Genomic DNA, 14752 nt, shown 5'->3' with positions numbered 1-14752 from the left:
AGTGACATCCAAGATTTGCTTTGTAAATAAAAAAAAAGCCCTCCATATTACCCACAATGCCTTTCATCCGCCCACTGATAGTAGCACCAGAGAGAATTTCTACCTAAAGAAAGCGATGCAGCAGCGCTTTAGGGCGTATTCACACCTACGTTGTTTGGTCCGGACCAAACGAACCAAATTTCCCTTGGTCCGGACCTTTTGGGTTGGTCTGAATACAAACCACCGAACTCTGGTCCGGACCAAACAAGCGGACCGAGACGGAGCTGCAAGGTCGGACTCGGTCCGGACCAAAGGAACCCTGGTGCGGACCTTTTGGAGGTGTGAAAGCAGACCGGACCTAATCCGACAGTTTTGCTTCTTTGTACCTCGGGAGCTTCCGTCGTTTGTCGAGCATTATGGGAAACAGAGTCTTGACACTCCACCGCAAAGTGCAAACACTGTTTCGGTTGTCAAGGGATCCTTACAACAGTCGTTCAGTCATTCAGACCAGTGGTAGGCTAGACTACAGAGTACAAAAAATGAGTAGGGGGCAAACGTGGGCCGAGGAAGAAACGCGTACCCTTGTGGATATATGGGCAGATGTCCGCATATCTGAGCTTTTGGAGAGAACACACAAAAATGCCGACGTGTTTGCTGTATTCAGTGAGAAAATGAAGGAGAAGGGGTTCACGCGCTCCCCAGAACAATGTCGGCTAAAAGTGAAGAAACTCCGTCAGACCTACATTAAAATCAGGGACATTCTTTCAAAAAGTGGCGGTACTAGCGACGCAAAAAAGAAATTCATCTATTACGACGGATAAGGCGAATATCCCGACACATACCTCCTCCGTCTTGCGTGAAGAGCCAGAACTGTCACAACATGATGTGCGCTCATCAGCGCTATCCTCCGTAGCCGCCTTGCCCTTTGAAGTCGTCGTTGATAAATTACTTGTACAACAGCATAGTAATCGCACAATTGTGAAAACAGTAAAAACTGGAAAAAACATATAGCTTTGATGACATTAAAAAGAATAACAGCACGGAAAGCCTCCATGACTACTTTTGAACTTAATGCTTTGTGCGCGTGTCGTCTCTGACCAATAGCTGAACGACCTCAGGGCGCGTGGCTTTGTTGACAGATTTTGGTCCGCTTACTAAAATGTACAGTGTGAAAGCAAACCGCACCAAGATAAAAAAAAAACATTTGGTTCGGACCAAAGCAAGTGAACTATCGAACTATCCTGGTCTGAATACACCCTTAGTGTTTAAATCTGTCCAGCTGTCATCCCACCCCATCTATATGCTCTACTCAAACAGATCAGCTTCATCTTTAATGTTTATCGTCAGTTAACGTCATCACGCTTGTCATCTCATAGCTCGCTAATTAGCCGAGCCGAAGCTCTGCCGTACCCACGTTGCATTCTGGGACTCGGAGTTTCTCATTAATATGATGTTGAACACTGCTGGAAGACAGTGGGGGGAAAAAATCTTTTGTTTTTAGGATCTAACAGTAAAACCTGATTGTTCTCTGTTATGCTTGAGCTCGTTAAACTTTTCCTCTTATTAAATTGCAACTGTGCTAACATCTCAAAGGAAGAACCAGACCGACTTGTTGGCACCGAGTGACAAATTAGCACCATAAGCTCTAACCACGTCACGGATATTTCAGTAGAAGCAAATGTTTCAGGGTGGAGTTTTTCCTTGAAGAAAACTTGAAGCCTGTCGGATTTTATTCCGTCTAGAAATAGAAGAAGTGTTTACAGTTTTGAAGCATGGAGCCATGAGTATGTTATTGTGTTCGGAAAGAGAAAAGAAACGCCATACCGTTTGAAACGGATGACAAATCATGAATATAAATATTGTTTAAACATGTTACTTGTCATGATGACTCACGACTCTGATTGAACAAAAATCCACTAGCAATCCTTCTCTTGTCTTGACAGTTGCGTAGCGAAGAAGAAATGCTTTGCCCCGGCTGCGCTGTACAAGCCGTTCGGCGAGCAGGCGGCAGGGGTGCGCAGTCTGGCTCAGTTCCAAGCACTGCAGGACGGAGACAAGGAACTCGCCAGCCTCCGAGAGCTGGGCCTCACCGACGCCGAGATCGAGCTGTGGAGGAACAGAGACGTGCAAGACGGCGGTGGGAAGGTCAGAGTCAAACCTGACGTGCTCATAGAGCGTGAAAATACCATAGTGTCTGTTTAGTATTTTTATAATCCCTCTAAGTACACTTAGTGAAGTTTATGACAGTTGCAAGAAGGAATTTACGAACCTTGTGGAATTATCTGCATTAATTACTCGCAAAATGTGATGTGATCTGATCTTCATCCAGGTCGTAATAAAAAATGCACGGAAACAACGATACGGTGGGATGCGTTGATGTGGTTACCACCGTAGGATTTTTATTCATCTTATCTTACAGCAGTTTGCCAATTTTTTACTCGTTAAAAATGACACGATACTTTTCGTTGAGTTATAATTACATGACATTACATTAATGTAAAAGAAATCCAAAAAAACAAGCGAATTCCTGTTGTCGCTTACGTCATGGCAGTTAGCCGTTCCGTTAACAGCCTCTTCGCTTGACGTTAATAAGATGAAATAATTGCTGCTTTTTATTTTAACAATATAGCAGACTCCTTTAAAGATCAGAGGCGAGCAACACCTGGGTGAACAATCAGAAATCACGTACCTAAGAGCATTTCAGGTTTCTGTGGTAAATGTAGTATTAATAAATATGACGAACATAGCAAGTCAGGGCGTGTATACAAGAACCGCTTGTGTGTAGGAGATATTAAAGGGGAACTGAAGTCATCTTTAAACTTGCTTTATTTCTTATGCCTCGGTCACAACCGGCCGTACGTGCTCCTACGGCCGGTCTACGTGCAAAAAACGCCAGAAACGCACGGAGGGCGCGCGTGTGACGTGCTGATTTTCGAGCCGCAGACCGGCCGCAGAGGTTCTTTGTCGTGTCAAACAAACTCTACGGGCGCTTACGTTTTTTTCAGGTTGCAAGACAAACTTGTGGCCAACGTGCATCTTTCTCCACGAACAAAAAAAACCGCAGCGATTTGGGAAACGCCAAAAATCGCACAGCCAAAAAAATCATACGTCCGGTTGTGACCTAGGCTTTAATTAACGTGTTATTCGGTTTTAGTAACCTTATATCGTGACTCGTATTGGGAACTAATTGCAATTAAATATTATACTTATCGGCCTATTCGGTTTTTAGCCGTGTTGAGTTTAGTTCGTTTGGTCCACGGCAGGCGTCGCTTATCCGCGTGATCTTCACGAGACTTGCGCGAGACTTCGAAACGTGAAGAAGTGTCAGCCAGGTGTCAGCGCCGCCATTTTGAAAACTGTTTTCCAAACAAAATATTGCACAAAAACGAGTTTAAATGACGCCTACTTTTTTCAAACTTTCCTGATTGCTATCAAAACAAACAAAACTTCCGGCTTGATTACATCAGTGTTCGAAAGAAGGCGTGCGCGTCTTTTGACAATGTTGTCAGATGTCGGTCACTTTGATTTCCGCTGTACGTTTTACTTCCATCCTACGATGTCTCGCACAGGTCTCAACGAATCTCGTTTACGGCCATCGCTTTGACATATGGACTGATATATTACAGAGCATATTTCAAACACTCATAACTTGCTATAGCAGCGACAAAACAGTGATCAGAAATGCATTCCGACATTTAATAAAATGAGAAATAGAATTTTGATGATAAATTTGCCTTCAGTTCTCCTTTAAAGCAGGATGCTTATGCAGGAAACAGTTAAAAACCTTTGGTTGTTTTTTTTTTCTTCTTTTTTTCAGAATCGTGGTGTGAACGTAGCTCCTGAAGCACGGGACGAGCGACTGCGAGTTATTTGGGACAAGATGACGGCGAGGACGGAGTTATTATCCCGTCCCCAGCACTTCTCGGGCAGCCGAGCTCTCACACGGAGAGAGATGGAGATTGAAAAGTCTCTGTTCCACGGCAGCGACCGCTCCAGCTTCCTTACTGTCCTCTACCATCAAGGTAGAAAACAGAAAGAAGTAGTTTGTCTAGACAGGGACGCTTGTAACTGTTTTTTTTTTAAACACACAGATCCTCTTTATTTTAAACCCAGCTGGTTTTTGACTATTCACACATACAGTGGTGCTTGAAAGTTTGTGAACCCTTTAGAATTTTCTATATTTCTGCATAAATATGACCTAAAACATCATCAGATTTTCACACAAGTCCTAAAAGTAGATAAAGAGAACCCAGTTAAACACATGAGACAAAAATATTATACTTGGTCATTTATTTATTGAGGAAAATGATCCAATATTACATATCTGTGAGTGGCAAAAGTATGTGAACCTTTGCTTTCAGTATCTGGTGTGACCCCCTTGTGCAGCAATAACTGTAGCTTAACATTTGCGGTAACTGTTGATCAGTCCTGCACACCGGCTTGGAGGAATTTTAGCCCGTTCCTCCATACAGAACAGCTTCAACTCTGGGATGTTGGTGGGTTTCCTCACATGAACTGCTCGCTTCAGGTCCTTCCACATCATTTCCATTGGATTAAGGTCAGGACTTTGACTTGGCCATTCCAAAACATTAACTTTATTCTTCTTTAACCATTCTTTGGTAGAACGACTTGTGTGCTTAGGGTCGTTGTCTTGCTGCATGACCCACCTTCTCTTGAGATTCAGTTCATGGACAGATGTCCTGACATTTTCCTTTAGTATTCACTGGTATAATTCAGAATTCATTGTTCCATCAATGATGGCAAGCCGTCCTGGCCCAGATGCAGCAAAACAGGCCCAAACCATGATACTACCACCACCATGTTTCACAGATGGGATAAGGTTCTTATGCTGGAATGCAGTGCTTTGCTTTCTCCAAACATAACGCCTCTCATTTCAACCAAAAAATTCTATTTTGGTCTCATCCGTCCACAAAACATTTTTCCAATAGCCTTCTGGCTTGTCCACGTGATCTTTAGCAAACTGCAGATGAGCATCAATGTTCTTTTTGGAGAGCAGTGGCTTTCTCCTTGCAACCCTGCCATGTACACCATTGTTGTTCAGTGTTCTCCTGATGGTGGACTCATGAACATTAACATTAGCCAATGTGAGAGAGGCCTTCAGTTGCTTAGAAGTTACCCTGTGGTCCTTTGTGACCTCGCCGACTATTACACGCCTTGCTCTTGGAGTGATCTTTGTTGGTCGACCACTCCTGGGGAGGGCAACAATGGTCTTGAATTTCCTCCATTTGTACACAATCTGTCTGACTGTGGATTGGTGGAGTCCAAACTCTTTAGAGATGGTTTTGTAACCTTTTCCAGCCTGATGAGCATCAACAACACTTTTTCTGAGCTCCTCAGAAATCTCCTTTGTTTGTGCCATGATGCACTTCAATAAACATGTGTTGTGAAGACCAGACTTTGAAAGATCCCTGTTCTTTAAATAAAACAGGGTGCCCACTCACACCTGATTGTCATCCCATTGATTGAAAACACCTGACTCTAATTTCACCTTCAAATTAACTGCTAATCCTAGAGGTTCACATACTTTTGCCACTTACAGATATGTAATATTGGATCATTTTCCTCAATGAATAAATGACCAAGTATAATATTTTTGTCTCATGTGTTTAACTGGGTTTTCTTTATCTACTTTTAGGACTTGTGTGAAAATCTGATGATGTTTGAGTTCATATTTATGCAGAAATATAGAAAATTCTAAAGGGTTCACAAACTTTCAAGCACCACTGTATTGAGATTATTATTTAAATGTATAATATGATATTTTGGATATTAATTGTAGCCATATAGGTTTCATAATTCCTGAATTTTGTTTTAAAAGTGACACTGTGCTCATTTTCCACAAGTTGACCCAGTTCCCTGAGGTTTTAATGAAATGTCTGTGACATGATTTGGTTACTATTGCTGGGTTTCAGTCACGTGACTTTTCTTAGCGGTTTTACTGGCAGTGAAATAGCTGGTGGTCTAAACGGCTGCCGTAGTGCAAACAACTAGCGATAAGTTATCAGAGTACACTCGTGATCTAAAAGCCGCTGCTGGCTTTAGATATATTCAGAAGATTGCTGTGTGCAGTGGAATCGACGCCTACAGTCTGGGAAAGAAGGATTTGTCATACAATCTGGAAAACTACCCTTCAGTCGAGTTCCCCGACATCTCAAACTATCTGGTGTTGCAGACGTCCTTCTACACCGCAAAACAGATGAAAGCGTGGAAGAGTGTGGAGGATTATAACTTTTTTGTACATGGCTGGGTAAAGGACCTCGCGATCAAGTCGCTCCCGAATGAATCCTGTATTGTTTTTGCCCGTGTAAGTCTGTTTATTTTTTTTAAGCTTTTCGTTCGCGTCTTTACCACAAAGCGCTGCAAATTGAAGTGTAAACAAACAACAGTTGGCTTGATTCTCACTTGTGTTGGCTCTTATCTCTCAGATAAATCATTCACAAAGATCATCCGAAACCCCTTTAAAGACCTGGATCTTACGCTACGTTCACACTGCAAGGCTTAATGCTCAATTCCGATTTTTTTGTGAAATCCGATTTTTTTTGTGAGGTCGTTCACATTAACAAATATATGCGACTTGTATGTGATCCTCAGTATGAACGAAAAGCGACCTAAAAGTGTTCCGCATGTGCATTGCAGGATACGACGACGTCACACGCAGTGAGCATGGCCAGTGTTTACGGAAGTAAAACCGCCCGGTTGCGGTATGACCCAGCCAATCTAGCTTGAATAGCTGCATCCCCCCAAATGGAAATCAGCTCCCTAACCTCTGCGTCCTTCCATTGAGAAGATTCAGAACCTTCACAGCCCGAAGCGTCCCTCGCATTGATGTCATGCGCAGGAGCGCAGATACGTTTTTTGAACTGGGGGGGACAAAAAACTGGGGGGGACAAAGCTGCCAGCAAACCAACCCCAACCCCGATATGCCTGTCAAACTTGTTGTGGGTTACCATAGCAACCAAGCTCGAGCTCGCAACCAGTGCAGTCTGCGCAGCTCAACCAACCGAATATCAGTCTTTGTTTTGTTTTATGTGAGTTGTTGCAACTATGTATACACTGCCGTGCACCTCAATAAACCGAATGGTAATTAGTCTTTTGATTTTTCCGTGAGGTTTGCCTTATGCAAAGAAAGACAGCATAGACGTTTTTTCCTCCCTATAAGTGGGGGGGACCGAGCGAGGTGAATTTAAATCTGGGTGGGACGAATACCACCCGTCCCACCCTCTATCTGCGCCCGTGATTATGCGCCATGTTGTTGTAACTTTTTTTGAGAGACCCGCCGCCTACTTCAGCGCAGAATAGTGACGTTTGTGGCTTGTTGATGACGTGTAAGTCGGATGAATGCGACCTGGCGGTTCAGACTGAAGTCGCATATGAAAAGAGCGGATAGGAATCGGAATTAGGACCACATATCCAAACGGCCTGGGTCGGATTTGAAAAAATCGGATCTGTGTCGTTCATATTGTCAATAAAAGATCGGATACAGGTCACATATGGGCGAAAAGATCGGATTTGAGTCACTTCAGCCTGCAGTGTGAACATAGCCTTCGTTAAACAAGACGGAGAAGTGATCACAGTGCATTGTAACTGTACGGCTGGGGAAGAATTTTGTCGCGACCTTCATGCATATGGACTTTGTGAGGAGGAAACAAAGAAACAGCTGGGGACTTTAGCGCTTCATGACTAAAAAAAAGTACCGTAAAATAACAACACATAGCAAGAAAATTACTTGGAAAACACTAAGGACAGAGCTGAGAGGGAAATACAAACCTTTCACCAAGTGATCACTGCAAACTCGAGCACGCTTTGACTCTGCTCCCTGCGATTTCAGTCAGAGCCGCCTTTCTCGACGTCTTTTTGTGAAATCCTGTGTTCCTTCACCCTTTTTTATTAGTTCATGGCGCACCCTGAAGAAACTTTTATCAGTTTCACGGTTTGATCGATTCGAACAACCTAAAACAACGCAAGCGTAAGGTATTTTTCATGCAAGCGATGTGCCTTCTCCGTACAAACGCTTTGTCGACTGAGCTTTGGTAGACCACCAGCTAAAGTTTTGAATAACTCATGAGGTGGATGTGACGTCACGTGAAACCCAGCAATACTACAGAGATAAAGCACCACAGCTCTCTTCTCACCCCGTCCAAAACAGCCGATTTGTGCGCCTGTTCCTTTAAATGATAACGAGCCACTGCTCACCCGACCCCCATCTTCAGCCAGCCAATCAGGTAGCACTTTCATCATGAGTATTCATTCACCAGGGCACTTCTCAAGCCCTGAGTGGAGAGACTCGTAATTCTAATGAGCTCCTTGTGACATAGAAAGGAGAGCCGAATCTGAACGACGTGTTGAATCACGTGACGTTTTCTGAAATGGCGCAGAAGAAACTGACGAGTGTCGTGTTTCAGGGTTTCTCATTATATCCTTCTTCATATTACAAGAACATTAATGGTATTTAGCAGACGCGGTTATCCAGAGCGACGTACAACACACCCAGAGCATCCTGGGGAGCAGTTGGGGGTTAGGTGCCTTGCTCAAGAGCACTTCAGCTATTCCTGCTGGTTCAGGGAATCGATCTGGCAACCTTTTGGTCGCAAAGCTGCTTCTCTAACCACTGGGCCATGGATTCCACCATATTATTATTAGGGGCAGCCATGGCCTGAAGGTTAAAGAAGCAGCCTTGGGCCCAAAGCGTTGCTGGTTTGATTCCTGGGACCAGCAGGAAAACTGTAAGGAGAGTTGAGTGCATGAACAGCACTTACCCGTCCTTCTATATCATGGCTGAAGTGCCGTTGAGCAAGGTACCTAACCCCCAACTGTTCCCCGGGCGCTGTAGCAAAGCAGCCCACTGCTCTGGGTATATATGTGGTCCAGGGAGTTGAACCGGTGACCTTTTGGTCCCAAAGCTGCTTCTCTAACCACTAGGCCATGAGTCTTTGTATTCTTTTGGCTGTTCCCGTTAGAGGTTGCGACAGCGGATAATGTCCCTCCATCTCCTCCGTATCTTTTTCAGTCACACCAACCGTCCACCTCTCTTTCTCTTCCTTTTCCCACCAGTAGCACTGGTACCCTGCTGGGAAACAGTTCCAGTGGCGGTCGTTGTTAACCCGGGCCTCGATCGATCCCTTATGAAAGTCCTTTCATCATCTGGATGGTTGATTTGGCTTGAGTTTTACGCCAGATGCACTTCCAGACACAACCCTCGCCATTTATCCAGGCTTGGCACTGGCACTTAGAATGCACTGGCTCGTGCACCTCAAGTTTGTCAGAATACGTCCCCTTTAAACGATTGAGGTTTGGACTGAACCCATTCAGTTAGACAGGCTAATAGTTAAGAGCTGTGGTGGCTTGAAATTAAAAAAATTCAGACCTCCTGTGCTATGCTTCGACCTCACTTGGGTCTAGAAAATCTATCATGGTGTTCTCAAGTCCTGCGGTACGATTTCTGCTTTCCTCAGATTTACAAGGTAATTAGAACACTTACCATACCATCTTTCACTGTCTTCCCTCACAGAAGGAGATTCACAGAATGGCCAGCAGGGGGCGACCTTTTCAAACCCAATGGATTCATTATACAGAGACTTCCTCAAAGATCAACAGAAAGACTCTGAAAGCGTCACACACCTACCCCAGACTAAAAATTCTGATCAGAACCAAACACCACGTCCAGACCCGGATTCTGATCAGTCGCATGATCTCAACGGCTGTAACAGCCAATCATCAGTAAGCAATGAATCCACGCCTGTACCCGTACCCACGCCCCCCATCAGATCAGCACAGTGCCAGAATCAAGAATCGTCACGTGTTCCACAGAAGTTGACGGTCAACCAACCCATTGGACGCGTGACCTCTTGTTGCGGTCAAGGCCAGAACGGTCCGGTGACCTTCAGTGGTAAAGTCGAGGAGATTTCCGACGAGGAGATCAGGAACAATCGGGAGACAGAGGACGGAATAAGAGGGATTTCACGCTTTCAGAACTATCAGCGTGGAGAGCCATCAAATGTACGTTTTCTGCGTAGCATATTAAGTGTTCGTTTGCATACTGCAAGCTTTTTGTGGTCAGTTAGTAGGGTTTTTTTTATCCAGAAGGAAGAGGAAAGACGATGGGGTCGGAGTTGCAAGTCAAATGCAGCCAAACACTCCTTAAAAAAAAAAAGACTATTCTTAAGTAATGATTTCGGAAGTTTGTGCGAGTGCATATGTGCCAGTTTACGAAATCGAGTTGTATGACTGCACTGTTTTTATTCTGCGTAGGTGCTGTGTGTGAAGAACTTGAGTCCTCGGGCCTCTTTGGCTCAGCTGGTGGCTCTTTTCTGCCGGTTTCAGAAGGACGAGACAAATCCAATTGTGTATCGTCTCCTGACGGGGAGGCTGAAGGGTCAAGCCTTCATCACTTTCTCTGGTAGGAAAAAGCAAACAAGGCATCACCGTACAGAAGCGTTTTTAACTACAACCCCGATTCCAAAAAAGTTGGGACAAAGTACAAATTGTAAATAAAAACGGAATGCAATGATGTGGAAGTTTCAAAATTCCATATTTTATTCAGAATAGAACATAGATGACATATCAAATGTTTAAACTGAGAAAATGTATCATTTAAAGATAAAAATTAGGTGAGTTTAAATTTCATGACAACAGCACATCTCAAAAAAGTTGGGACAAGGCCATGTTTACCACTGTGAGACATCCCCTTTTCTCTTTACAACAGTCTGTAAACGTCTGGGGACTGAGGAGACAAGTTGCTCAAGTTTAGGGATAGGAATGTTAACCCATTCTTGTCTAATGTAGGATTCTAGTTGCTCAACTGTCTTAGGTCTTTTGTGTCGTATCTTCCGTTTTATGATGCGCCAAATGTTTTCTATGGGTGAAAGATCTGGATTGCAGGCTGGCCAGTTCAGTACCCGGACCCTTCTTCTACGCAGCCATGATGCTGTAATTGATGCAGTATGTGGTTTGGCATTGTCATGTTGGAAAATGCAAGGTCTTCCCTGAAAGAGACGTCGTCTGGATGGGAGCATATGTTGCTCTAGAACCTGGATATACCTTTCAGCATTGATGGTGTCTTTCCAGATGTGTAAGCTGCCCATGCCACACGCACTAATGCAACCCCATACCATCAGAGATGCAGGCTTCTGAACTGAGCTCCGATAACAACTTGGGTCGTCCTTCTCCTCTTTAGTCCGAATGACACGGCGTCCCTGATTTCCATAAAGAACTTCACATTTTGATTCATCTGACCACAGAACAGTTTTCCACTTTGCCACAGTCCATTTTAAATGAGCCTTGGCCCAGAGAAGACGTCTGCACTTCTGGATCGTGTTTAGATACGGCTTCTTCTTTGAACTATAGAGTTTCAGCTGGCAACGGCGGATGGCACGGTGAATTGTGTTCACAGATAATGTTCTCTGGAAATATTCCTGAGCCCATTTTGTGATTTCCAATACAGAAGCATGCCTGTATGTGATGCAGTGCCGTCTAAGGGCCCAAAGATCACGGGCACCCGGTATGGTTTTCCGGCCTTGACCCTTATGCACAGAGATTCTTCCAGATTCTCTGAGTCTTTTGATGATATTATGCACTGTAGATGATGATATGTTCAAACTCTTTGCAATTTTACACTGTCGAACTCCTTTCTGATATTGCTCCACTATTTGTCGGCGCAGAATTAGGGGGATTGGTGATCCTCTTCCCATCTTTACTTCTGAGAGCCGCTGCCACTCCAAGATGCTCTTTTTATACCCAGTCATGTTAATGACCTATTGCCAATTGACCTAATGAGTTGCAATTTGGTCCTCCAGCTGTTCCTTTTTGTACCTTTAACTTTTCCAGCCTCTTATTGCCCCTGTCCCAACTTTTTTGAGATGTGTTGCTGTCATGAAATTTCAAATGAGCCAATATTTGGCATGAAATTTCAAAATGCCTCACTTTTGACATTTGATATGTTGTCTATGTTCTATTGTGAATACAGTATCAGTTTTTGAGATTTGTAAATTATTGCATTCCGTTTTTATTTACAATTTGTACTTTGTCCCAACTTTTTGGAATCGGGGTTGTAGATTAACATTTTCATTAAACAGTTTTTGCACACGTTTAATAACTATTAGCTCGGATCCTTCATTAACTAATGAGTTTTACAGATCTAGAGACTGCACAAGCCGCGCTGGACACCGTGAATGGGTACAGACTGCAGGACAAGCCTCTCGTCATCGAGTTTGCCCGGGAGAGGAGACGCGCAACGACTGAAGACGCTTCAGAAATTCACAGCACGGCTCCAGCGCAAAAGGATCTGAAAAACTGCTCATGAGACTGTAATGATGAAGTACTTTAAATAGTATTTATGTAAGGAATAAAACACGACAGACAGGCTGTGCTGTTACGGGATGATAATCAGCGATTGATTGTATGGTCGTGTGATTCATGAAGCGAAGTTGCTGTTACCACCCAGATGTTCTAGTCCTTTTATCCCACAGCAATTTTCCAACTTTTTTTTTTCTTTTTCATTTTCCAGGTCTGTATCCACTTCTTTTCCCCAGGTGTGGAATGCGAATAGGGTTGAGCTGGTAGGGTTAAAAGACTTGCCCAAGGCAGCCCAGCAGCTCCATCCCTCAAACTTGAAGATCAGCAACGGAGCACTTTAACCACTGAGCCACCACCGTCCCAGTTTTCCAACAGTTGTAGAACATCCGCAGAACAACTAAATTCCTGTTATGTCTTCCATCGTAACAGCGATAAACAGTCGTTCCGTTTCCGCCTCCTCTCTCTTTTTTTTTTAAATCCCTGTTGAAATTGGACGAACGCAGCGTCATGTTCCTGATCTTAAAGTTACAGCTTTCCCTCTGACTGTTACAAAGCACTAACACTGGAGACGCCCAAAACTGCTCAGTAAGAGCAATCGATCGATCAGTCAACAACTTGAATAAAGTGTCAAACTCATAACTGGCCCCAAGTAGTCTAATAATTTATAAATGAATAAAATCTGAAATGTATACTAATATCTATAATCTTAAATATAAACAATAAATCTTAAATGTGTACGATAAAACTTAAAGTCCTAACTGTTATTCTTGACCAAAGAAAAAAAAATTAAAGCTCCTTGATTAGAATGGAATATAAATGGACATATTAAATAAATATATACTCAAATCTATAATCTTAAATATATACGATAAAATCTTAATTCTATATTAAAATGTTTAGCATACCACATCGACAGACACGTGTACGTGCAGTGATTTGCCGAGTGAGAGAGCCGTGGTCTATTAGAATCGATGCTTTAATAGCAGAATGGTATAAATGTGGTAGAAACCACAGGTTTCCTGGTCGTCAATGCTCTCCTGAGAACCTCCAGATGCAGTGTAGAAGTTTTCCATTTCACCAGGAGGGGTCCCTATAACAACACTGTAGATACGTACAGGATCTTGCGCAATCTTACCAAGAAGGTGATGTTCATATCTTGAGCAGTGCTTGGGCCGTGTGTATACCGTTCCACCAAACCTGACTACAGATTCTCCATTTGAGTTGTAGCTTCTTTCCTCGTGGACCCTAACCCTATTGATACGCTTTCAGAAAAAAAAAAAATCTCAATAGTTGTAGGTGCTCTGTGAACTTCACGAAACATACTTAGGCCTCACAGTGTGCCTTAAAAGTCTTTGGAGCGGGCTATATAGTACAAATATTGTATTTCGATATACAAAGTGATTTATGCAGCCTTTTAAAAGGTGCCACTGGGTCAAGATTTGAAATTGAGTGAAAATATTTTTAACAAAGGAAAGGAGGGAAAATGAAATGGTATAAAGAAATGTATGCTGTATGTACTTTAACGTCCAATCAGATACTTGTTAGCGTGTGCCATTGGAGTTAGGTCAGTGTTATTAAAGTATGGGTGATTTCTCAGGAAAATAAAGTGATATACCTTGACAACAAATAGTGCATATTTACAAATTACAATTTCACAATTTAAAGAAACGCCGAACACTGAGACTAGGATTAAGAACAGTCTCGGCAGCACGGTCCAATCAGAAGGCAGTATCCTCAGTAGACAGCGTTTTGGGAAGCATCTGTGCTCCTGGGAGGAGGATCGTCCTAAACGGGAAGGTGCACTTAGGTGCCTTATTTTGGCCAGATTTGAAGGTAGCATCATAAGAATCCTTCTTGGATAAGATGGTCTGAGAAATCAGTTCACTGTACCAGAGTGGTGAAAGTTTTCACTAGGCATGTAATGATATATTGTGTCATGATAAATCGCGATACAAATTTATGCCGATTTGAATCGATGGAATAAAAAATGAATCATGTTTGTGCAATCTGTTAGTTTTTCCTAGCTGTACTTGCGTTGTTTAGACAGTACCGTTTAAGAGTGGGAATGCATGACTTCACCCTAGGTGGAAGTAACACAGCTCTAATGACGCAAAAACAAACTGCCGCCTCCCCCCCCCCAAAAAAAAAAAAACAGATCTACAATGTGAAAGAGCTGTTATGTGATTGTGTACAAATAGATTTAACGAGACTGTAAGTCTAGTCCAGAAGGAACGATCTAAAGTGGGCCACCTTGTGCAATAAATGGTGCAAGCTATATACACTATATACAAGCTATATATAGAAGTGATATCCACCCTAGGAATACTGACCGATTTACCAGAAAGAATCCAAAAAGGCAAGGAATTGACCGAGAAGAAGCGATTTTTGTTGAACTGCTGTTGAATTAAGGCTTAATTAGTCCATAACTTCATTAATAATTGTAATGAAGCATATCTGGGTA

At 43.0% G+C, this 14752-nt stretch overlaps 1 protein-coding gene across 1 annotated transcript in view; it reads left to right on the top strand.

Moving 5' to 3' along the window:
* Positions 1-14288, top strand: part of rbm41 (RNA binding motif protein 41) — a gene marked incomplete at its 5' end in the record, with an annotated part of 37598 nt that extends 23310 nt beyond the window's left edge. Inside the window, 5 exons of the mRNA XM_060936458.1 lie at positions 1923-2124; positions 3797-4001; positions 9509-9996; positions 10249-10396; positions 12132-14288. Coding sequence (XP_060792441.1) covers positions 1923-2124; positions 3797-4001; positions 9509-9996; positions 10249-10396; positions 12132-12298 — 1210 coding nt within the window. The remainder of the gene's footprint in view (positions 1-1922; positions 2125-3796; positions 4002-9508; positions 9997-10248; positions 10397-12131) is intronic.
* Positions 14289-14752: the final 464 nt, after the last annotated feature.

Source organism: Neoarius graeffei, chromosome 12, assembly GCF_027579695.1.
Source record: "Neoarius graeffei isolate fNeoGra1 chromosome 12, fNeoGra1.pri, whole genome shotgun sequence".
NCBI lineage: Eukaryota > Metazoa > Chordata > Actinopteri > Siluriformes > Ariidae > Neoarius > Neoarius graeffei.
Note: the sequence above shows the minus strand (reverse complement) of the source record. Positions and strands in the feature narration are given on the sequence as shown.